At 41.9% G+C, this 26969-nt stretch overlaps 1 protein-coding gene across 2 annotated transcripts; it reads right to left on the bottom strand.

The window, feature by feature from the left end:
• Positions 1 to 709: 709 nt before the first annotated feature.
• Positions 710 to 25127, bottom strand: LOC135466239 (uncharacterized). 2 transcript variants are annotated; one of them, XM_064743644.1, is made up of 7 exons: positions 25023 to 25127; positions 21065 to 22275; positions 19535 to 19583; positions 17393 to 17631; positions 13519 to 13664; positions 7399 to 7550; positions 710 to 4973 (listed from the first exon to the last, which is right to left on the bottom strand). In XM_064743644.1, the coding sequence occupies exons 1-7, from the start codon at positions 25051 to 25053 to the stop codon at positions 3997 to 3999; spliced, it is 2805 nt and encodes a 934-aa protein (XP_064599714.1). In that variant the 5' UTR covers positions 25054 to 25127; the 3' UTR covers positions 710 to 3996. The 2 variants fall into 2 exon arrangements, with proteins under 2 accessions (XP_064599714.1, XP_064599713.1); XM_064743643.1 differs by having other exon boundaries at positions 24986 to 25088.
• Between the last annotated feature and the right edge of the window lie 1842 nt (positions 25128 to 26969).

Raw genomic sequence — 26969 nt, 5'->3', positions numbered from 1 at the left:
TCAGCCTTGGCCCACACCTAACATAGAGGGTGTCCAAGGCTTAGTGTAATCGTCAACCTTGGCCAACTTCAAACACAGAGGATGTACAATGTACGAGGTTTGGTCTGACCATCAACTTTGGCCCACATCAACCATAAGAGGCTCAGTCTGACCTCAGACACAGGATGTGTTTGTTCTGAGAAGCGTTAAGACTGTGAGATGGCAAGGTGTAACCATCGACTTTGGCTGACCTCAAACATAAAGGATCTACATTTACGTGGCTTGGGGTCACACTCAACCTTGGCTGACCTTAAACATAGATGATGTAACTAAAACATGCATTGTATGTGACCTGCCCACATTCTCCTGCAGGGTATTTCCTAGCTCTTGAAATCCACATACACTTTTCTGCATATATAAATCCGTCCAATGATTGTCACTTTGTCACATTGAAAATGGTAGAATGTCACAGTTGAGAGACAGTCAAGAGAATTCTGTCCATGCCTGGAGTTCTTATGCATCCACATGTCACTTGTACGAATAAATTGTTGAGCATTTGAATTTCCCTGTCTAGAGTTATGGTCTATATATAAAGCATTTCATTTATACAAAAAGTTTATTGAGAGTATGAAGCAGCCATTCAGGGTAATAACGTAATGTTTAAAAGTCCACACACAAACAGCGACCAATGTGGTCTCTGTGAGTTCAAGTCCAGCTCATGCTGGCTTCCTCTCTGGCTGTATGTGGGGAAGGTCTGTCAGTAACCTGTGAATGGTCATGGGTTTCATCCCACCATAATGCTGGCTGTCATTGTATTGGTAAAATATTCTTGAAGACAGTGTAAAACACCAATAAAATCAATAAATAAATCACAGAAACAGTGAACATGAACATCTGCAATGGCTAATGCTATGTACCAGATATAATTCAGTTAAAAACAAGTTAGTTTACAAAGGCTTGAGAAAGTGACAAATACAAGTTAAAGATAGCAAGAAAATATTTAAAATTTGAGACGTAAGTGAGGCGTGAGTGGCAAAATGTGCAATTTCTTTCCCAATCAAACTAGATGTGTTATACAGGCAGATGAGCAGCAATGCCTTACACAGGTAACTGAACAGCAATTTCCACTTCAGTGACTGTATCGCTTATTCATCTAGAAACATTACCAAAGCTTACATACCAAAGACCAGACATGTCTTAGCCTAGACTGACTGACACAGACGGGACATGTCTCAGTCAAGGTAGATCAAACTGACTGACAAACCCAGAGCAGGACATGTCTAAGCAAAGGTAGATCAGACTGACTGACATACCCAGAGCAGAACATCTCAGTCAAGGTAGATCAGATTGACTGACACACCCGGAGCAGGACATGTCTTAGCTAAGGTAGATCACACTGACTGACACACCCAGAGCAGGACATGTCTAGGCAAAGGTAGATCAGACTGACTGACACACCAAGAGCAGGGCATGTCTCAGTCAAGGTAGAGCAGACTGACTGACACACCTGGAGCTGAACATGTCTTAGGGTAGATCAGATTGACTGACACTCAGGACAGGACATGTCTAGGCAAAGGTAGATCAAACTGACTGACACACTCAGGCCAGTAAATGTCTTAATCAAGGTAGATCAGCCTGTCTGACACACCCGGAGCAGGACATGTCTTAGCTAAGGTAGATCAGACTGACTGACACACCTGGAGCAGGACATGTCTTAGTCAAGGTAGATCAGATTGACACACCCAGAGCAGGGCATGTCTCAGTCAAGGTAGATCAGTCTGACTGACACACCCAGAGCAGGACATGTCTTAGCTAAGGTAGATCAGATTGACACACCTTGTCTCAGTCAAGATAGATCAGACTGACCGACACACCCAGGACAGTAAATGTCTTAGTCAAGGTAGATCAGACTGACTGACACACCCAGAGCAGGACAAGGTTTAGCTAAGGTAGATCAGATTGACACACCCAGAGCAGGGCATGTCTCAGTCAAAGTAGATCAGACTGACTGACACACCCAGGACAGTAAATGTCTTAGTCAAGGTAGATCAGGCTGACTGACACACCCAGAACAGTAAATGGCTTGATCAAGGTAGATCAGACTGACCGACACACCCTGGACAGTAAATGTCTTTGTCAAGGTAGATCAGACTGACTGACACACCCAGAGCAGGACATGTCTAGGCAAAGGTAGATCAGACTGACTTACACACCCTGAGCAGGACATGTCTTAACTAAGGTAGATCAGACTGACTTACACACCCTGAGCAGGACATGTCTTAACTAAGGTAGATCAGACTGACTGACACACCCGGAGCAGGACATGTCTTAGCTAAGGTAGATCAGACTGACTGACACACCCGGAGCAGGACATATCTCAGTGAAGGTAGATCAGAGAGACTGACACACCCAGAGCAGGACATGTCTAAGCAAAGGTAGATCAGACTGACTGACACACCCGAAGCAGGACATGTCTTAGCTAAGGTAGATCAGAGAGACTGACACACCTGAAGCAGGACATGTCTTAGTCAAGGTAGATCAGACTGACTGACACACCCGAAGCAGGACATGTCTCAGTCAAGGTAGATCAGACTGACTGACACACTCAGGACAGGACATGTCTTAGTTTAGGTAGATCAGACTGACACATCCAGAGCAGTACTCGCCTGCACAAGACATGTCACAAGACAGATTAGATACATGTTCCATCTGTTGACAAATTTTAGACTAGCAGGTTATATTTGGCAAGTAAACAGACAATAAACTTAACAAATGGACAGCTAGGTGATAAACAGAACATACTGACACAGCACAATTGCAGGTACATGAATATACATGTTGTAAACACTTGCATATGTTTCTTACACATTCAACATATCAGTCTTACAGCATCACTTATTCAAGCAGGGAAAAATCACAGTCTATAAACACTAATAAAGAGACTAATTCAAATATAACTAAAAAAGATGCATAAAGTGTGGTTCAATTCATGATGATTCTTGGATTGACAGGTTAAGAATATTGATAATTATTTATTATAATTATAAATGACATTCTGAGAAATTCACACCCGAAATAAACTCACTGAAAATATGACAAAAGCTGCTGATTTATAATACATCTGTGATAGTTTAACTAAACACATCTTGCTGCTCACAACATAGGGATCACAGTTATAGACCGCTTCACTTTAACCAGGGACACATTTTCATGTGATTTTCATTCTCTGGTTTACTTCTCAGCTTGATTATCCATGATTAAATTAACTCAGAATATAGTCTTTACTATGCTGGAAAAGTAGTGCAAAAATGTATGAGAGGTAGGCCACTGAAGAGCTTGGATTAAAGAGCATGCAACGACTGGTTGACCTGTATCAGTATAATGCCTCGGACGGGGCGCTTTACTTGCCTTTGGTAAATCATCTCAGTGAAGCGGCACTAAATAAAAGAGCAGTGAAAATCTGTCCTGCAACAAGGAGGCACATTACATGCACTCTAAGGATTCCTTTGTCATCATATGACTGAAAAATTGTTGAGTACGATGTTAAACCCCAAGCACTCACTTACTCTTGCGTGTTCCTGTGTGGCTTCACGAGATGTCACTCTAGACATGGATATTTGTAAGTTCATGTTTGCATGGAAATAACAATTAGATGTCTATCAACCACATACGATTCCCAAACATATGGCCTATTCTCATATATATAACACATACACCTGTACAGGTACGTGTAGTTTCTGAAAGTCATGATGTACATACAGTTAGCAGTATGTAGTTACAGTAAGGACAATCATCAGCATTTAGTAACTAAAACACAACGAGAGGTTCCCTGTAAAGTATAACAATGGATTAATATAGTCTGGTGTAACTGGAGAGTAGAGAAGCACCCAAGATGTGTACATATCACAACAAAGCTGTGTACTCAAATTACACCTATCAATATCAACTGCCTTCATGGCTCAACCCAAGGAAAATTATTGGTGACAGTTTTCTCCTTAGTACATAAAAAACTTGATACTAAGAAACATTTTCTTTATAATGCACGATGTATTCCGGATATGCCTGAGCTGAATCAAACACAACAAATATTTTAGGTGAGATGACATTGTCAACGCAGCTGTCAAAGCACCTGCCGTATGGGTCAGAGACTGGGTCCAATGGCGGAGGTTTACGAAGGTCATTGTTCCCAGTAGTGTAAGTGCCCACCAGTACCCGCGCCAGGAACATCTTAAACACAGGGGCGTCGCTGTCAGTCAAAAGTGCACTGCTTGACACTTGCTTACTCCCTGTCCCCCCCAGGGCTGGTGCACTGCCAAATCCTAGGTTTGCCGCCGTTGCCTGACTGGAGACGACATTAGCCAGGAAGGCGTGAGGCAGGTAGAATCCTGTCATCCCAGGCACTGTAAGACTGGCATTGGTTGACAAGGAGCTTAGGGCTGAGCTGCAATGGGCTCCCAGAGGAGAAGAGAGGGCTACATTTGGTGGGGCAGTAGAGCTGGGTGTGGAATAGCTGCTCATGGACAGGTTAAGGGGGTTAGGCTGTGAGGGTGGCCAGCTCAGTGTCTGAGGCCCCCCAGTTCCAGCTGGGGTTGTGGAGCTAGAGGTGAAGACACTGCTACCATGGCTACCTATGCTCGAGCCGTGAGTGGCTGAGCTCATGCTGTGGCTGACAGGGCTGGATGGAGGCAGGACACAGGGGGCTGGAAACTGGCCTCCTGCCACAGAGGACATGGTTAAGCCTCCTAGTCCAGAGCTGTATGGACCACTGGTGGTTGGATTGACACCAGCTGAGCTGGAGAGAAAGGTATAGTTATTAAGCTGCATGGCCTGAGGTGAGCTCGCAGAAGACTTTTTGGGCAGTTTGGGGATCTTGATCTTGCAGGCCCGGACTTTCCCTCCCAACAAGCCAGTGAGTGGATGTCTGCCCCGTCGGTTAACCTTTGCCGCAGCCGAGTACTGATGGGAGTAAGATGCTGTCTGGGCAAAGTACGAACCTAAAACAGAGAAGAAAACCTGACTGACTAAAACAAAGTACACACAAAGAAATACAAAAACAATTACAGTGAAAAATGCACTAAAATACTGCCCGGCCCTACACGCAGTAGGTAGTGTGCTTACAAGGTAACAGATACACAGGCCCATTCATATTGCCTACGTGTACATGTGGCTGAAGTTTAATAAACATGGCCACAAGCATTCTACAGATGCCAACGTTTACAAGGTAAAAGAGGCAGAGTCCTAATGACCTTGAAAAAGTAGATCAAGGTCACTGAAAACAAATAGGGTGCTTCTGTCAGATGATCTGTATGATTATCTGTAGGTGCTCATGTGGTACAAGCTTAATAAAAATGTCTTCAAAGTTTCAAGAGAAATCGTGTTTTAAAACAAGCCTGTCACAAAATATAACAGAAGCATACAGAGAAACCAGCAGATTTATAATAGCAGCCATAATTATGTTACAAACTGATGCTGGCAGGGAGCTACCAAGAGGTGATAAGCAATCATACACTGATCCTGGCAGGGAGCCAATCAGGGGTGATGTGTAATCACAGTGATGCTGTCAGGGAGCTACTGAGGAGTGATGAGCAGTCACAGTAGTCACAGTGATGCTGTCAGGGAGTTACTCAGGGGTGTTGAGCAGTCACAGTGATGCTGTCAGGGAATTACTGAGGGATGATGCTGTCAGGGAGCTACTGACAAGTCTTGAGCAGTCACAGTGATGCTGTCAGGAAGCTACTGATGGGTGTTGAGCAGTCACAGTGATGCTGTCAGGGAGCTACTGATGGGTGTTGAGCAGTCACAGTGATGCTATCAGGGGGCTACTCAGGGGTGATGAGCAGTCACAGTGATGCTGTTAGGAAGTTACTTAGGGGTGTTGACCACTCACAGTGATGCTGTCAGGGAGCTCCCGACAAGTGTTGAGCAGTCACAGTGATGCTGTCAGGGAGTTACTGACGGGTGTTGAGCAGTCACAGTGATGCTGTCAGGGAGCTACTGATGGGTGTTGAGCAGTCACAGTGATGCTGTTGGAGCTACTAACGGGTGTTGAGCAGTCACAGTGATGCTGTCAGGGAGCTACTGATGGGTGTTGAGCAGTCACAGTGATGCTGTCAGGGAGCTACTAAGAGATGATGAGCAGTCACAGTGATGCTGTCACGAGAACTACTGAGGGGTGATGAGCAGTCACAGTGATGCTATCAGGGGGCTACTCAGGGGTGATGAGCAGTCACAGTGATGCTGTTAGGAAGTTACTCAGGGGTGTTGACCACTCACAGTGATGCTGTCATGGAGCTACTGACAAGTGTTGAGCAGTCACAGAGATGCTGTCAGGGAGCTACTGACGGGTGTTGAGCAGTCACAGTGATGCTGTTGGAGCTACTGAGGGGTATTGAGCTGTCACAGTGATGCTGTCAGGGGGCTACTCAGGGGTGATGTTGTCAGGGAACTACTGAGGGGTGATGAGCTGTCACAGTGATGCTGTCAAGGAGCTACTGACAAGTGTTGAGCAGTCACAGGCATGCTGTCAGGGAGCTAACGACGGGTGTTGAGCAGTCACAGTGATGCTGTCAGGGGGCTACTGCTGGGTGTTGAGCAGTCACAGTGATGCTGTCAGGGAGCTAACGACGGGTGTTGAGCACTCACACTAATGCTCTCAGGGAGCTACTGATGGGTGTTGAGCTGTCACAGTGATGCTGTCAGGGAGCTACTGACGGGTGTTGAGCAGTCACAATGATGCCCTCAGGGAGCTACTGAGAGATGATGAGCAGTCACAGTGATGCTGTCAGGGAGCTACTGACGAGTGTTGAGCAGTCACAGTGATGCTGCCAGGAAGCTACTCAGGGGTGATGAGCAGTCACAGTGATGTTGTCAGGGAGCTACTGACGGGTGATGAGCTGTCACAGTGATGCTGTCAGGGAGTTACTCAGGGGTGATGAGCTGTCACAGTGATGCTGTCAGGAAGCTACTGACGGGTTATGAACTGTCACAGTGATGCTGTCAGGGAGCTACTGAGGGGTGATGAGCAGTCACAGTGATGCTGTCAGGAAGCTACTGACGGGTTATGAGCTGTCACAGTGATGCTGTCAGGGAGCTACTGAGCTAGTGAGGGGTGATGAGCTGTCACAGTGATGCTGTCACGGAACTACTGAGGAGTGATGAGCAGTCACAGTGATGCTGTCAGGGAGTTACTCAGGGGTAATGAGCAGTCACAGTGATGCTGTCAGGGAGTTACTCAGGGGTGATGAGCTGTCACAGTGATGCTGTCAGGAAGCTACTCAGGGGTAATGAGCAGTCACAGTGATGTTGTCAGGGAGCTACTAAGGGTTGTTGAGCAGTCACAGTGATGCTGTCAGGGAGCTACTGACGGGTGTTGAGCAGTCACCGTGATGCTGCCAGGGAGCCACGGACGGGTGGTTATACCTTGGCCGTACATAGTCCCATGCTTGCCACATAGCCGCCAGTCAAAACCAGATTTGCATATGGCATCTACTGCGTCGTCATTGGTGCCGTGGAACAGCAGTTTTTCCTCCACCATTTCTCCTTCATGATCCTGGCTCATCTGCTGTTTCTTCCTGCACAGCACAAAACAAACACAGATGAGGAGAGCAGACAGAAAGCAAGGACTGACACATGAGTTAAATGTAACATTATCACAAAACACACACACAAACACAGATGAGGAGAGCGGACAGACAGTAAGTACTGACACATGAGTTAAATGTAACATTATCATAAAACACACACACAGACAAACACAGATGAGGAGAGCAGACAGACAGTAAGGACTGACATGAGTTAAATGTAACATTATCATAAAACACACACACAGACAAACACAGATGAGGAGAGCAGACAGACAGTAAGTACTTACACATGAGTTAAATGTAACATTATCATAAAACACACACACAGACAAACACAGATGAGGAGAGCAGACAGACAGTAAGTACTGACACATGAGTTAAATGTAACATTATCATAAAACACACACACAGACAAACACAGATGAGGAGAGCAGACAGACAGTAAGGACTGACATGAGTTAAATGTAACATTATCACAAAACACACACACAGACAAACACAGATGAGGAGAGCAGACAGACAGTAAGTACTTACACATGAGTCAAATGTAACATTATCATAAAACACACACACAGACAAACACAGATGAGGAGAGCAGACAGAAAGCAAGGACTGACACATGAGTCAAATGTAACATTATCACAAAACACACACACAGACAAACACAGATGAGGAGAGCAGACAGACAGTAAGTACTGACACATGAGTTAAATGTAACATTATCACAAAACACACACACAGACAAACACAGTTGAGGAGAGCAGACAGACAGTAAGGACTGACACATGAGATAAATGTAACATTATCACAAAACACACACACAGACAAACACAGATGAGGAGAGCAGACAGACAGTAAGGACTGACATGAGTTAAATGTAACATTATCACAAAACACACACACAGACAAACACAGATGAGGAGAGCAGACAGACAGTAAGGACTGACATGAGTTAAATGTAACATTATCACAAAACACACACACAGACAAACACAGATGAGGAGAGCAGACAGACAGTAAGGACTGACACATGAGTTAAATGTAACATTATCACAAAACACACACACAGACAAACACAGATGAGGAGAGCGGACAGACAGTAAGGGCTGAAATGAGTTAAATGTAACATTATCACAAAACACACACACAGACAAACACAGATGAGGAGAGTGGACAGACAGCAAGGACTGACACATGAGATAAATGTAACATTACCACAAAACACACACACAGACAAACACAGATGAGGAGAGCGGACAGACAGTAAGGACTGACACATGAGTTAAATGTAACATTATCACAAAACACACACACAGACAAACACAGATGAGGAGAGCAGACAGACAGTAAGGACTGACACATGAGTTAAATGTAACATTATCACAAAACACACACACAGATAAACACAGATGAGGAGAGCAGACAGACAGTAAGGACTGACACAAGAGATAAATGTAACATTACCACAAAACACACACACAGACAAACACAGATGAGGAGAGCAGACAGACAGTAAGGACTGACACATGAGTTAAATGTAACATTATCACAAAACACACACACAGATAAACACAGATGAGGAGAGCGGACAGACAGTAAGGACTGACACATGAGTTAAATGTAACATTATCACAAAACACACACACAGACAAACACAGATGAGGAGAGCAGGCAGACAGTAAGGACTGACATGAGTTAAATGTAACATTATCACAAAACACACACACAGACAAACACACATGAGGAGAGCGGACAGACAGCAAGGACTGACACATGAGTTAAATGTAACATTATCACAAAACACACACACAGACAAACACAGATGAGGAGAGCAGACAGACAGTAAGGACTGACACATGAGATAAATGTAACATTATCACAAAACACACACACACACAAACACAGATGAGGAGAGCAGACAGACAGCAAGGACTGACACATGAGTTAAATGTAACATTATCACAAAACACACACACAGACAAACACAGATGAGGAGAGCAGACAGACAGTAAGGGCTGACACATGAGTTAAATGTAACATTATCACAAAACACACACACAGACAAACACAGATGAGGAGAGCAGACAGACAGCAAGGACTGACACATGAGTTAAATGTAACATTATCATAAAACACACACACAGACAAACACAGATGAGGAGAGCAGACAGACAGTAAGTACTTACACATGAGTTAAATGTAACATTATCACAAAACACACACACAGTCAAACACAGATGAGGAGAGCGGACAGACAGTAAGGACTGACACATGAGTTAAATGTAACATTATCACAAAACACACACACAGACAAACACAGATGAGGAGAGCAGACAGACAGTAAGGACTGACATGAGTTAAATGTAACATTATCACAAAACACACACACAGACAAACACAGATGAGGAGAGCAGACAGACAGTAAGTACTTACACATGAGTTAAATGTAACATTATCATAAAACACACACACAGACAAACACAGATGAGGAGAGCAGACAGACAGCAAGGACTGACACATGAGTCAAATGTAACATTATCACAAAACACACACACAGACAAACACAGATGAGGAGAGCAGACAGACAGTAAGTACTGACACATGAGTTAAATGTAACATTATCACAAAACACACACACAGACAAACACAGTTGAGGAGAGCAGACAGACAGTAAGGACTGACACATGAGATAAATGTAACATTATCACAAAACACACACACAGACAAACACAGATGAGGAGAGCAGACAGACAGTAAGGACTGACATGAGTTAAATGTAACATTATCACAAAACACACACACAGACAAACACAGATGAGGAGAGCAGACAGACAGTAAGGACTGACACATGAGTTAAATGTAACATTATCACAAAACACACACACAGACAAACACAGATGAGGAGAGCAGACAGACAGTAAGGACTGACATGAGTTAAATGTAACATTATCACAAAACACACACACAGACAAACACAGATGAGGAGAGCAGACAGACAGTAAGGACTGACACATGAGTTAAATGTAACATTATCACAAAACACACACACAGACAAACACAGATGAGGAGAGCGGACAGACAGTAAGGGCTGACATGAGTTAAATGTAACATTATCACAAAACACACACACAGACAAACACAGATGAGGAGAGTGGACAGACAGCAAGGACTGACACATGAGATAAATGTAACATTACCACAAAACACACACACACAGACAAACACAGATGAGGAGAGCGGACAGACAGTAAGGACTGACACATGAGTTAAATGTAACATTATCACAAAACACACACACAGACAAACACAGATGAGGAGAGCAGACAGACAGTAAGTACTTACACATGAGTTAAATGTAACATTATCACAAAACACACACACAGACAAACACAGATGAGGAGAGCAGACAGCAAGGACTGACACATGAGATAAATGTAACATTACCACAAAACACACACACAGACAAACACAGATGAGGAGAGCAGACAGACAGTAAGGACTGACACATGAGTTAAATGTAACATTATCACAAAACACACACACAGACAAACACAGATGAGGAGAGCAGACAGACAGTAAGGACTGACACATGAGTTAAATGTAACATTATCACAAAACACACACACAGATAAACACAGATGAGGAGAGCGGACAGACAGTAAGGACTGACATGAGTTAAATGTAACATTATCACAAAACACACACACAGACAAACACAGATGAGGAGAGCAGACAGACAGTAAGGACTGACACATGAGATAAATGTAACATTATCACAAAACACACACACAGACAAACACAGATGAGGAGAGTAGACAGACAGTAAGGACTGACATGAGTTAAATGTAACATTATCACAAAACACACACACAAACACAGATGAGGAGAGCAGACAGACAGTAAGGACTGACACATGAGTTAAATGTAACATTATCACAAAACACACACACAGACAAACACAGATGAGGAGAGCGGACAGACAGTAAGGACTGACACATGAGTTAAATGTAACATTATCACAAAACACACACACAGACAAACACAGATGAGGAGAGCGGACAGACAGTAAGGACTGACACATGAGTCAAATGTAACATTACCACAAAACACACACACAGACAAACACAGATGAGGAGAGCGGACAGACAGTAAGGACTGACACATGAGTTAAATGTAACATTATCACAAAACACACACACAGATAAACACAGATGAGGAGAGCAGACAGACAGCAAGGACTGACACATGAGATAAATGTAACATTACCACAAAACACACACACAGACAAACACAGATGAGGAGAGCAGACAGACAGTAAGGACTGACACATGAGTTAAATGTAACATTATCACAAAACACACACACAGATAAACACAGATGAGGAGAGCGGACAGACAGTAAGGACTGACACATGAGTTAAATGTAACATTATCACAAAACACACACACAGACAAACACAGATGAGGAGAGCAGGCAGACAGTAAGGACTGACATGAGTTAAATGTAACATTATCACAAAACACACACACAGACAAACACACATGAGGAGAGCGGACAGACAGCAAGGACTGACACATGAGTTAAATGTAACATTATCACAAAACACACACACAGACAAACACAGATGAGGAGAGCAGACAGACAGTAAGGACTGACACATGAGATAAATGTAACATTATCACAAAACACACACACAGACAAACACAGATGAGGAGAGCAGACAGACAGTAAGGACTGACACATGAGATAAATGTAACATTATCACAAAACACACACACAGACAAACACAGATGAGGAGAGCAGACAGACAGTAAGGACTGACACATGAGTTAAATGTAACATTATCACAAAACACACACACAGACAAACACAGATGAGGAGAGCAGACAGACAGTAAGGACTGACATGAGTTAAATGTAACATTATCATAAAACACACACACAGACAAACACAGATGAGGAGAGCAGACAGACAGTAAGGACTGACACATGAGTTAAATGTAACATTATCACAAAACACACACACAGACAAACACAGATGAGGAGAGCAGACAGACAGTAAGGACTGACATGAGTTAAATGTAACATTATCATAAAACACACACACAGACAAACACAGATGAGGAGAGCAGACAGACAGTAAGTACTGACACATGAGTTAAATGTAACATTATCACAAAACACACACACAGACAAACACAGATGAGGAGAGCAGACAGACAGTAAGGACTGAGATGAGTTAAAGGTAACATTATCATGATAATTCAGCTATGGACATAAGTTCTTACACAAAATAGAACAGCATTTAATTAGCAGTATTGATGTGAAGACTGGACAGAGAACAAGCACTAATTTACTTATTAGACTGGAGTTTTAGGCAGTACTGAAGAATATTTCAACTTTATATGACAGAGCCATACTCAAGAGTATTTCACTTTTATACAACAGAGTCCAGTACTAGGTGGGAAGAAACCCGGAGGAAGCTCATGACCATCCACAGTTTGCTGGCAGACCTTTCCACAGAGGATAGGTTAGGAAGTCAGCATGAGTTGGACTTGAACTCACAGACAACAAGTATTAACATTAACACACCAATACTGATTGTACTGATTATAAAATGGGCCGTACCTTAATTCTGCATTACTCCATTATCCTTTGTTTAAACCCTTTCAAACTTTGGACATTCAACTGGCATGATTTTGGACTCAATCAGCGCCATCTACTGAGAAGATGGAGGACCAACTGATCACCTTTTCAAGTCAAACAAGGTACAACATCATTCTGAAATGTCTGGAACATGCGTTTTTGACTCAATTTTGATTAGGACTTAGGACATAATGGCTTTTGAGTGTGTAAATTTTTACAAGCTGATGTAACAGGGTTTTGGAGACATTGAGTGTCAAAGTACGGCCCTTTCTTTATGCCCACCGTATACATGTATATACATGTGTACTTACACAGAGTAAAACTTCCAGAGAATAGGATTCTGCACTCTATAGATCTTTTCTATATCAATAGATCCAAACTTCATGGTTTCATGAAACTTGAGTGAGACTGAGACATAGGCTTCTGTCTCTGGTTCCAACTGTACCAGAAGAAAAGGCTGGAAGAAAGCAGATGATCATGATTTTAATGTGACTGGAAGAGTGAAGATGACTATACCAAGAGTGTAACATACTATCACGGTACAGAGGACTATCCCAAGAGTGTAAAATACCAACATTGTACAGAGGACTAAACCAAGAGTGTAAAGTACTATCACGGCACAGAGGACTATACCAGGAGTGTAAAGTACTATCACGGCACAGAGGACTATCCCAAGAGTCTAAAATACTGTCACGGTACAGAGGACTATACCAGGTGAGTAAAATACTATCACGGTACAGAGGACTATACCAAGAGTCTAAAATACTATCACGGTACAGAGGACTATACCAAGAGTCTAAAATACTGTCACAGTACAGAGGACTATACCAAGAGTCTAAAATACTATCAAGGTACAGAGGACTATACTATAAAGGTACAGAGAACTATACCAAGAGTGTAAAATACTATCACAGTACAGGGGACTACACCAAGAGAGTAAAATACTATCATCGTACAGAGGACTATACCAGGTGTGTAAAATACTATCACGGTACAGAGGACTATACCAAGAGTGTAAAACACTATCACGGTACAGGGGACTATATCAAGAGTGTAAAATACTATCATAGCACAGAGGACTACACCAGGAGTGTAAATTACTACCACAGTAAAGAGGACTACACCAAGAGTGTAAAACACTATCACGGTACAGAGGACTATACTAGGAGTGTAAAATACTATCACGGTACTGAGGACTACACTAGGAGTGTAAAATACTACCACATTACAGAGGACTATACCAAGAGTGTAAAATACTATCACGGTACAGAGGGCTATAGCACTATTATAAACACTATAATAGAAAAAGAGGACTGTACTGTAAGTGTACCACCACTGTGAATACCATTATTGTGCCACCACTGTTAATACCATAACAATAAAAATGACTGTATCACCATTGTGAATACTAAAACAATAAAGATGACTGTACCACCGAGAATACTATAACAATAAAGATGACTGTACCACTGTGAATACCGTAACAATACAGATGACTGTACCACCACTGTGTACTCTATAACAATAAAGATGATTGTACCACCGCTGTGTATACTATAACAATAAAGATGACTGTACCACCACTTTGAACTCTATAACAACAAAAATGACTGTATCACCACTGTGAGTATTACAACAATAAAGATGACTGTACCACCACTGTGTACTCTATAACAATAAAGATAATTGTACCACCACTGTAAACTCTATAACAATACAGATGATTGTACCACCACTGTGTACTCTATAACAATAAAAATAACTGTACCACCACTGTGAACTCTATAACAATACAGATGATTGTACCACCACTGTGAACTCTATAACAATAAAGATGACTGTACCACCACTGTGTACCCTATAACAATAAAGATAACTGTACCACCACTGTGAACTCCATAACAATAAAGATGACTGTACCACCACTGTGAACTCTATAACAATAAAGATGATTGTACCACCACTGTGAACTCTATAACAATAAAGATGATTGTACCACCACCGTGAACGTTATAACAATAAAGATGATTGTACCACCACCGTGAACTCTATAACAATAAAGATGATTGTACCACCACTGTGAACTCAATAACAATAAAGATGATTGTACCACCACTGTGAACTCTATAACAATAAAGATGATTGTACCACCACTGTGAACTCTATAACAATAAAGATGATTGTACCACCACTGTGAACTCTATAACAATAAAGATGACTGTACCACCACTGTGTACTCTATAACAATAAAGATAACTGTACCACCACCGTGAACTCTATAACAAAAAAGATGATTGTACCACCATTGTGAACTCTATAACAATAAAGATGATTGTACCACCACTGTGAACTCTATAACAATAAAGATGATTGTACCACCACTGTGAACTCAATAACAATAAAGATGATTGTACCACCACTGTGAACTCTATAACAATAAAGATGACTGTACCACCACTGTGAACTCTATAACAATAAAGATGACTGTACCACCACTGTGTACTCTATAACAATAAAGATAATTGTACCACCACTGTGAACTCTATAACAATACAGATGATTGTACCACCACTGTGTACTCTATAACAATAAAGATAACTGTACCATCACTGTGAACTCTATAACAATACAGATGATTGTACCACCACTGTGAACTCTATAACAATAAAGATAATTGTACCACCACTGTGTACCCTATAACAATAAAGATAACTGTACCACCACTGTGAACTCTATAACAATAAAGATGATTGTACCACCACTGTGAACTCTATAACAATAAAGATGATTGTACCACCACCATGAACTCTATAACAATAAAGATGATTGTACCACCACTGTGAACTCTATAACAATAAAGATGATTGTACCACCACTGTGAACTCTATAACAATAAAAATGACTGTACCACCACTGTGAACTCTATAACAATAAAGATGACTGCACCACCGCCGTGAACTCTATAACAATAAAGATGACTGTACCACCACTGTGAACTCTATAACAATAAAGATGACTGTACCACCACTGTGAACTCTATAACAATAAAGATAATTGTACCACCACTGTGAACTCTATAACAATAAAGATGATTGTACCACCACTGTGAACTCTATAACAATAAAGATGACTGTACCACCACTGTGTACTCTATAACAATAAAGATAATTTTACCACCACTGTGAACTCTATAACAATAAAGATGATTGTACCACCACTGTGAACTCTATAACAATAAAGATGATTGTACCACCACTGTGAACTCTATAACAATAAAGATGACTGTACCACCATTGTGAACTCTATAACAATAAAGATGACTGTACCACTGTGAATACCGTAACAATACAGATGACTGTACCACCACTGTGTACTCTATAACAATACAGATGACTGTACCACCACTGTGAACTTTATAACAATACAGATGACTGTACCACCACCGTGAACTCTATAACAATAAAGATGACTGTACCACCACTGTGAACTCTATAACAATAAAGATGACTGCACCACCACCATGAACTCTATAACAATAAAGATGACTGTACCACCACTGTGAACTCTATAACAATAAAGATGACTGTACCACCACTGTGAACTCTATAACAATAAAGATGACTGTACCACCACTGTGAACTCTATAACAACAAAGATGACTGTACCACCACTGTGAACTCTATAACAATAAAGATGATTGTACCACCACTGTGAACTCTATAACAATAAAGATGACTGTACCACCACTGTGTACTCTATAACAATAAAGATGACTGTACCACCACTGTGAACTCTATAACAATAAAGATGACTGCACCACCGCTGTGAACTCTATAACAATAAAGATAATTGTACCACCACCGTGAACTCTATAACAATAAAAATGACTGTACCACCACTGTGAACTCTATAACAACAAAGATGACTGTACCACCACTGTGAACTCTATAACAATAAAAATGACTGTACCACCACTGTGTACTCTATAACAACAAAGATGACTGTACCACCACTGTGAACTCTATAACAATAAAGATGATTGTACCACCACTGTGAACTCTATAACAATAAAGATAGCCATACCACTACAACCATCACTCCAGATAAGAGTAGATTAGTGCGGATAAAACCACCAACTTCAGCAGTGAGGATAAACTGAGAAAATTGTCTGTCTTCGTTACTTACAGTTTGAGGTTCCATGTCAATCCATGAACTTGGTACTTCCATACACTCATTTTTTATTTTCGCACCAGCACTACTTTTGGAATCCTTCAGGTCATCATCATCTTGACTGATATTGACTTCACCAGCAGCACTGTCCACTTCTTTCATGACCATGTCAGCCAAATAATCCACATAGTGTTTCTCCAACTGTATTTCTAGCACATCCACCACCATGCCAGGCAATGTGTGCTTCAGCTCACCTGTAACCACAAAATACAGCTGTCATCACACACACAGCCTAATGCTCACCTGTCATCATACACATAGCCTATTGCTCCCCTGCCCTCACACACTTGACCTAATGCTCACCTGTCATCATGCACATAACCTAATGCTCACCTGTCATCACACACATAGCCTAATGCTCACCTGCCATCACACACATAGCCCAATGCTCACCTGCCATCACGCACATAGCCTAATGCTCACCTGTCAACACACACATAGCCTAATGCTAACCTGCCAACATGCATATAGCCTAATGCTCACCTATGGTCACGCACGTAGCCTAATGCTCACCTGTCATCATGCACATAGACTAATGTTCACCTGCCATCACGCACATAGCCTAATGCTCACCTGTCATCACACGCATAGCCTCATGCTCACCTGTCATCACACGCATAGCCTAATGCTCACCTGTCATCACACACAGCCCGATGCTCACCTGTCATCACACACATAGCATAACGCTCACCTGTCATCACACACACAGCCTAATGCTCACCTGCCATCACACACATAGCCCAATGCTCACCTGCCATCACGCACATAGCCTAATGCTCACCTGTCAACACACACATAGCACAATGCTCACCTGCCAACACGCATATAGCCTAATGCTCACCTATGGTCACGCACATAGCCTAATGCTCACCTGTCATCACGCACGTAGCCTAATGCTCACCTGTCATCACGCACATAGACTAATGCTCACCTGCCATCACGCACATAGCCTAATGCTCACCTGTCATCACACACATAGCATAATGTTCACCTGTCATCACACGCATAGCCTCATGCTCACCTGTCATCACAAACACAGCCTAATGCTCACCTGTCATCACAAACATAGCATAATGCTCACCTGTCATCACACACATAGCCTTATGCTCACCTGTCATCAGACACACAGCCTAATGCTCACCTGTCATCACACACATAGCATAATGCTCACCTGTCATCACACACACCGCCTACTGATTACCTGTAACCATACAAACACAGCCTATTACTTACCTATCAACTCAGTCTACTGCTCACCTGTGGCCACACACAAACACAGCCTACTGTTCGCCTGTAACACACACACACAACCTAACGCTCACCTGTCACCACACATTGTTCACCTGTAACTATACACACAGCCTATTGTTCACCTGTCACTACACAACCAACACACTGTTCACCTGTAACCACACACATACAGCCTATTGCTCACCTGTCACCACACAAACAACCCATTGTTCACCTGTAACCATACACACACACCCTATTGCTCACCTGTCACTACACAAACACACTGTTTGCCTGTAACACATACACACAGCCTACTGCTCACCTGTCACCACACAAACAACCCATTGTTCACCTGTAACCACACAAACACAGCCTACTACTCACCTGTCACCACACAAACACAGGCTATTATTCACCTGTCAACTCACAGCCTACTGCTCACCTGTCACTACACAAACACAGCCAATTGCTCACCAGTCACCACACACAAACCAACATGTTGCTCACCTGTAACCACACACACAGCCTAATGCTCACCTATAGCCACACAAACACTACCTATTGCTCACCTGTTGCCACAAACACACACTTTCAATAAATAATCAGCTTGTTATAGTCAATCTTATTTTTTGACTTGAAATATCCACTTATGAAACGTTGTCAGAAGCTTTCACAGAGCCATTTTTTAATTTATCTCTTGGATATTTTCCCCTGACATTGTTGTAATTGTAGTCTTTTCTGTCATATCATCTAGTACCACATGGAAATTACATACAATTCTGTATGGCTGCATGTCATGTAATAAATATTACATTATTCGTCTTGTGGGTTAAACAAAACACAGATAATACAACTCTTACTCACTCATGGGATAGAAACTTTCACAGCCAACTGACAGGCATTTCAGTGTTGTCTGGAAAATAGGTAACATGTATTTAGTTGTTAATGAAAAGACTCCATTTGCAGAACTGAGGCTATTTTCACTTTCTTTCTCACATTTTAACAAATGAACTCTTCACAGTAATACATATCATATCATGACCATTGACAAACACAATCCAAATATTCTCATTCCCCAACAAAGTTACAATAAATGCTGTGAGTGTAACAAATTACTGATAGCAACTCCCTCAGACATGTGGTAGAGAAATCATACATGTACTCAATTATTTTCCAGACAGCCTTATCCAAGAAGAAAATAATGTACGAATAGTTCATCCTTTAACCATCACCTGTTGGGCACACCTGGAAATACTGCAACACTGAACACAGGACAAGTTACACAATTACACAAAACTAAGTGTGATCAAACGCTACCACTCATGGACAATGTAGGTTTATTACCAGAAAAGTATTTCTATCGGACAGCAAAACATGTCTATCTAATATGAAACCTTGTGTTGTTGATGTTGTTTATTAATTTTATCTCCACTGGTACCAAGGAGCCATTTTCCTGTGTCATCTAATCATACCACTTATCCACGAGGACATCCAAGGGTCCCAAAAACAGACTGTTCTAAATACAATGGCTTTCTGTAGACACCACCTTTACAAACTTGATGTGACAGATAAAATGCACTGTCAACTGAATATAGCCACATAAACATGATGTGGCATTTACATGAATGCTGCAGTAGTGCAGTAGTGGTCAGCTTTGCATACATCTCACCACTTACTGATCATGGATCAAAATATTCCTATTTGTCTGTATATGTGGGTTACAAGCTTGTGTAATGCTTTAATAACTGTTACCTCCACTTGCCAAAATACATAGTAATACATGTACATACGCAACAGTGTATAACCAAGAACAGAAGCAAGGTTAGCCTCAAAAACTGCTATATATGAAAGGTAGAGCATTTAAAAAGCCTTTGTAAACTTTTTATCAAAGCAGTGTCAGTGAATTGAAAACGAAACCCAAATTAGATAAAATAGGAGTAACACTGCAGACCTCCTGAACCCTGAATGTTACAAGCACCTTCAGATGACAATGGGAATAACACTGCAGCCCTCCCAAGGTCCAAAAGTTACAAGCACCTTCAGATGACAATAGGAGTAACAAAGCAGCCCTCCCGAGCCCCGAATGTTACAAGCACCTTCAGATGACCATCTCAGCAAAATACAGCAGTTCAAAGTTATGGAAATTAAGCTGACTGATATGCTAGTCAAATAATGCTGAATATTTTCCAAAGAAGCATAACTTAGTAATACGCAGTCATTGAGACAAACAACATCACCTATTAATTTACACACAACCAAGTTCTGAATACTTGAGTGTGAATCTGAGACAATTTTTGTTCCCCCTCCATCCAAACTATGCTGTTTGTGGCCTAGCTGTGCTAAGAGAAGTGGTGCTTTTATTGCATACATGTAGATTATCTTGTTATAACTTACTCCCTTCTTGTCGCTGAGCAGGTATTTTGCACGTTCCTCCAGACAGATACAGCAGGTCTGATGTCCCTGCATGCAGCATGAGACTTTACGCTCCTCTTCCCCACACACGCTGCAGCGTGTGCTCCAGCCCGCGTGCCCTGTGCCCCCAGGTGCGTGCAGCTTGCACCAGGGTTTCCCCAACTCGCCATCACTGCGCAGGCGTTTACGCAGTGGAACATTCCTCTGATCAGAGATTAACCTTGTGGTCTGAGGACTTGTACAGCCAGATAGCTCGACAGATACATGAGGTGACAGCAGTGAGGAGTGGCTGGCCGAGTCAGCAGAAGGATAGGTAGAACTGAAGGAGCGGCTGAGTGAAGACTTGACAGACGTTTTGGCAGGACATGTGCTACTTTCTGCCACAGGCAACACCCCGCCAGAGTCAGCTCCCTGCAGAAGCCAGTTGGTGAACATCTGATTAGTCTTGTCTAAAGCACTGTCAGCTGCAGTCGCTGGCAAAGTCACAGGAGAGACAACGGAGGAGGAAGCCCTTGAGGGAGTGGGAGAGCATGTTGTTACGCTGGCAGAATCTGCTAAGTAGAACTGTGGGCAGGATTGGGAGGGACAGGACAGAGGGGGGCTGGCAGACTGAGGGTGAACTGTGTGCGCCCCACCTTTGTAGCTTGTTACTTTGATGTGATCAGCAGAATCCTCACTCCCGTTCAGTAAAGGTTGGGCTCTTTGGCTGAGAACAGTGGACACATTGCTCACTGTCTGACTACCAACAACGGCCCATGATGACGCCCTTTGCCCCCTAGATGCACAGCTGTCCCCCAGCACTTCAACTTTAACCTGTTTACTAGATACATGCTGTACACTAGTAATGGCAACCACTGGAGTTACCACATTTAAACTATTTGTGTCTACTGGAGTTGTGCACAAAATATCTGTGTTCAAAGGCGTCACATCTGAGCTGTATGAAGTCAGCGGAGTTACATCTGAGCTGTCTGAAGTCAGCGGAGTCACATCTGAACTATCTGATGTGAGGGGAGTTGCATGCGAGTTGTCAGTGGCCAGAGAAGCAACATCAGAATGATTTGTCTTTGCATGACCTGTGTTTGTTGTACCTCCATCAGACTTCTCTATAGACAAGAAAACAACATCTCCATCTTCATCTAAATCTTTTGGGGCTGCTTTTGTTTCACAAACCACAACCACCTCATCTTCAGACTCTGAAATTGGGAATGGTTCATAATATAATTCTCACAACAAAGTGTCTAGAATTGATATTATTTCATGTTTGTTGATTTTTGACATTCTGGTGTTGACTTTGTTCATGTGTTGATTTTTGACATTTTAAGCCCAGTTGTTCAAAAGTGTATCAGAACTAAAGCCGGGCACTAACTTTAGTCATGATTAAAGTGCCATTAGTTTTGTATTATGCCAAAACCGATGTTAATATTTAACGCTGGCTTAACTTTTCATACACTTTTAAACATCTGGCTACAGGTACAAAGACGTCACTTTCACAATGTCAAACTATTTCATTTTTCTTATTTTTGTTTAACATCATGTTAAAAAATCTAATGATGATGGTCAGATATATAGATGGAGGAAACTATAGTGCCTGGGCTAAATCACCTACCATTTGCAAGTTACTGACAAACTGTCTATATGTGACAAGTGGCCCTCGATAAAAGTTTGACTGTTCCATGAAATTAGAAGGACGAAAATATAGTGTTACTGAGATGGCACAGGACTTTATTATTTACATGGTTTTTCAGTGATAGGATATGCAAATATATGGTGGAAATAATCCTCATATTGAGCAAGGATTTTGTAACAAATTTATCCCACAAAGACCCATCAATTCAGTGCAGAAGACCGATGTACGGTGATCGCTTCAGAGGTGTGACCATGGTATTCACAACCCAACGAAGGGAGATAACCTACTCAGCAGACATTTGACGTCGTCTGCAGGATTCAGTAATATATCCATACCCCACATGACCCTTGTTGTCCAATGAAAAGTGAAGTATTTTGTCTGATGGGTGGTAAACTAGTGAATATCTAAGGCTTAAAAGTCATGGTTGTGTAAGACTTTTCCATTGTTTCGTACCATAATCATGTATGCAATTTGTAGCTTTCATATGTATGGCCAGAAATAACCTGCACAAATCTTTACAATCTATCCGGCTTAAATTGCTCAAAATGCCATGACTTGCTCCAAATTGGTTTTGCAACATTGAGACATCAAAATGGCCTTAGTCCATTCCTTAAACATGAGTGCCACACACCACAATGTTATTACAGTATCCTAAAAACAAAAGACAGGAAAGCAGTGCACATGTGTTTTCCATGGAATGTTACATTTGCTAGTTGCATATCTCTTATCGAGCAAAGCAGTTGTGAGAGTTACTTAAAGAGCCCAAAAGTGTTGGACTGATGGTAAGGAACATTTACGGCTGTTCACAGGTGCATAAAATCTTCCCTTATATAAATCGATGTCACTCATGTGGTCTCTGTAATTAACTAGCCTGTTGTGAGACTCGGAAAACCAAAACATGGTCCATGGCAGTCACGTCCGCTTATGAAAAATAATCACATTGTCCAAGCCTATACCATAACAGTTCATGGGTTATCGAGAGTGTGGCCGCAGTACAGTTAAACCCTGAAATTGTCCTTTTTTGTCAATCTGAGTTATTGCCATAGGCTATTTTTAGTTAGGATAATCTAAGAACAGATATGTTTAATTTGTAGGAACAGGCAGCTGACATCAATTTATGCTAGGGAACATTTAATGTGCATGTAAAGAGTGGTAAATGTTCCTTACCGTCAATCCGACACATTTGGGACTGTTCCTCTCAGTAACTCTCGCAATTGCATTGCTCAATAAGAGTGATAATTCGTATTAAAAATACTTAAAGAAAGATTTTCAGAAAGAAAACTCATGCAATCCTATACAATACCAGGAGAAAACTACTGGCTCTAATTTTTGTGAAATTTGAAAACACTGCAGTTAACTATTAAACCCGAACTCAATTTTTAGCTATAATTTAGCAAACTTAAATTATATTTAATAATAAAAGCAAGTGTGAATTTTGCCACCATAACTATCCCAGCCAATGGAAGAGACAGTAGGAGACGGCCCATTACCGACCCCTTCCTATCCTATCCAGAATTTGGAACTTCATGATACACATGTTCAAAGCACAGAACGAGTGAGTGGGTGATGGCCCTTTCCCACCCCCTTCTCATCTGCACATGAGCCCATGAGTGCTATGATGGCATTCTCAAAATGAAGTATCATTTTTCAGTATATAATCCCTTGAAGATATCGGTTCTTAAAACATTGAACCAAGGAAGAACATTGAATTTCTTTACTCAAAGCATTCCATAAAACTGGTCTTGACTATGATAAGATTTTTTATCAATTTCAGTTCTTGGAAAGGTGTTTTTAGTTTAAATGCAGTTGTAGATCTTAAATTCATAGCAGGATTTAAATTCAACTGAAAACAGAGTTGACATATATCCTGTGAAATATTCATTAAGAGATTTGTATACACTGTTAACCTTTGCAGTAGCCTACAAGCTGATAAATAGTGAGCCATTTTAACTTTTGGAAAAGAACTGTTGTCGGGGTGTGTTTGTCCACGTTCAGCATAAGACGGTCAGCAGTGTGAGACCTGTAAAGCTCTTGTTATTTGAGCATAAGTGTTTGACATGTTGCCTTGTGGGTAAAACTCTACATAATTCATCTTCTAATGTAATGTCAAACCACATATATACGGGAAGTCAAGTGTGTTTGTCATGTAGGAATGCATGCTGCGTGGAAATCGAAAGTGTGGTGAAAGCTGTATTGTTGTTGTTGTTATGGCCACACAGAAAAAGTAATCTCGAGCTTGACTGAAAACAAATCAACTTAATACACATCACAAGTACCTAGATAGCAGTTGACGGACAGAAATGACCCCCTTACCATCAGAAGAGAGGACGATTGGGCTGGCCATAGTCTCAGAGTTATGCACTGAACAAAAACATTTTGCCTGTCATTGCCTGCACTTCCGCATTAGTGCTAGATGTCCATCCGTGACGTCACGGGGTAGGCCAATCCCACATCCACGCGCATGCTTACAGACAAGCCCCAGTTTGACGTTTGCACAACAAATTCTAATTAATCCCCCCCCCCCCCTCCACCCATACATAACTTTCTTTTAATCGAGAGCAATGAACATTCTTAGTGAACTGCAGTTTAGCTTTATTTGCTCTTTTTTTAATCGTTCTATTTCATTTGCTTCTTTTTAAGTATAGGCCTATGAGCATTTTATTCATTTTTAAAAAATCCTTTGCTACCTACCTGTACTATAATTTTGGATTGGTTCAGGGATACTCTTGGGACTACATCTGCTGACTGAAGCTGATATGCGACGTGTAACCTTCATACTGTACATTTTAAGCCGTCGAAGGCAAAAGCTTTAGGCATACGACCTACACCAGAAGACTGACCTGTGGGCAACAGTGCTCAAGACTTGTTTCATTGCTAAATAATTTACTGTAGACCTACCACACAGGCGTATCACAAAGGCCTAGCTGACATCTATAGAACACTTCTGAGTACCGGTACCGACTGCTTCAAAGTTCTAGAGCGGATTCATGAGTGATAGCAGATAGACTGTCAACAGCCACCAAACCGCCATATTTGGAGACGTGGATCACAGAAAAATTTACTACAGTTCACGAACATATAGATAAGTTACTAATTCTGCGACAAACGTTCTGATTTTTCCATTATTTACGATGGCCGATTTGATAATTCACCCACCCTTTCAATTTTTCCCTTCAGTTGGAGACAAATTTGGTAAAGAAACAATTTTATCCTGTAATCAACGTTGTTACACAAACGTCATCGTCTTCGCCAGCGAGCATAGTACGCACACGAGACGGTAAATTCCTACATTGCCAAAACAGTGTGAGTTAGCGTCCACTTGTTATGTGATTTTGGGACATTACAAGACGAGATGATACGCGATCAGTTGATCGGAAACCTTTGCAGTCCCAGAATCAGAGAGATATTACTGATCGAAACTGATTTAACACTGAACAATGCAATTCAAATGGCCCGTTCAGTTGGGACCAGCTCTGAAAGCGGCATACTCTCACTGGGTGTGGATTCTGCCTGCCCTGGGGTAAGTCACAACCGTCCTAAATCCCAGCTTCAGAACAAACCTCAGGTAAATTACAGAGCTAACCCACAGCAGAAATCTACAAAAAAAATTCACCTACACGTTGGTACTGCTGTGGATCAAATCGACACCTGGCCAATGCCCGTAAATGCCTCGCGAAAAACCCTAAATACAAATCCTGCAGACTTAAAAGCCACAAGGCTGTAGTTTGCAGTAAGTCACAGACCAAAGTTCATGGAGTAACAAGCCCAGAGGAGGACAATCAAGTTCTGTGCACCAAGACCAGGCAATTACCTGCCCCCAAAGTGATGTGTAATGTGCGTGTGAACAACGTCCCACTGAATGTGATTGTCGATATCTAGGCGCATGCAGATGCGTCCAGCCTGTCAACGGGACTGTTTCATAAACAGTTCGTAAGACAGGCTGTACAGCCTTATACTAGTTCCATTACTGGCTACGCTTCTCACCCTGTACCTAATGTTGGCCGTTTCAAGGCAAATGTTATATATAAACATATGTAGCCCAGCCAATTTTATTGTTGTTGATTTATTTTATTTATTTGATTGGAGTTTTGCGCCGTACTCAAGAATATTTCACTTATACGACAGCGACCAGCATTATGGTGGGAGGAAACCGGGCAGAGCCCGGTGAAAATCCACGTCTATCCGCAGGTTGCTCGCAGACCTTCCCACGTACGGCCGGAAAGGAAGCCAGTCTGAGCTGGACTTGAACTCACAGCGACT

This window comes from Liolophura sinensis, chromosome 6 (genome assembly GCF_032854445.1).
Source record: "Liolophura sinensis isolate JHLJ2023 chromosome 6, CUHK_Ljap_v2, whole genome shotgun sequence".
In the NCBI taxonomy this organism is placed as follows: domain Eukaryota; kingdom Metazoa; phylum Mollusca; class Polyplacophora; order Chitonida; family Chitonidae; genus Liolophura; species Liolophura sinensis.
The sequence above is the reverse complement of the archived record's forward strand: the minus strand, read 5'-3'. Positions and strand labels throughout refer to the sequence as shown.

What these genes read in the sequence shown, in the direction of transcription:
- LOC135466239 (XM_064743643.1), bottom strand. Translation starts at nt 25,025, where the DNA reads ATGGTAAGGGGGTCATTTCTGTCCGTCAACTGCTATCTAG. An exon ending in TTGACATGGAACCTCAAACT is followed by an intron (nt 13,665 to 17,392) that starts GTAAGTAACGAA and finishes GCTTTCTTCCAG; the next exon opens with CCTTTTCTTCTGGTACAGTT. An exon ending in TGGGACTATGTACGGCCAAG is followed by an intron (nt 4,974 to 7,398) that starts GTATAACCACCC and finishes TCTCTGTTTTAG; the next exon opens with GTTCGTACTTTGCCCAGACA.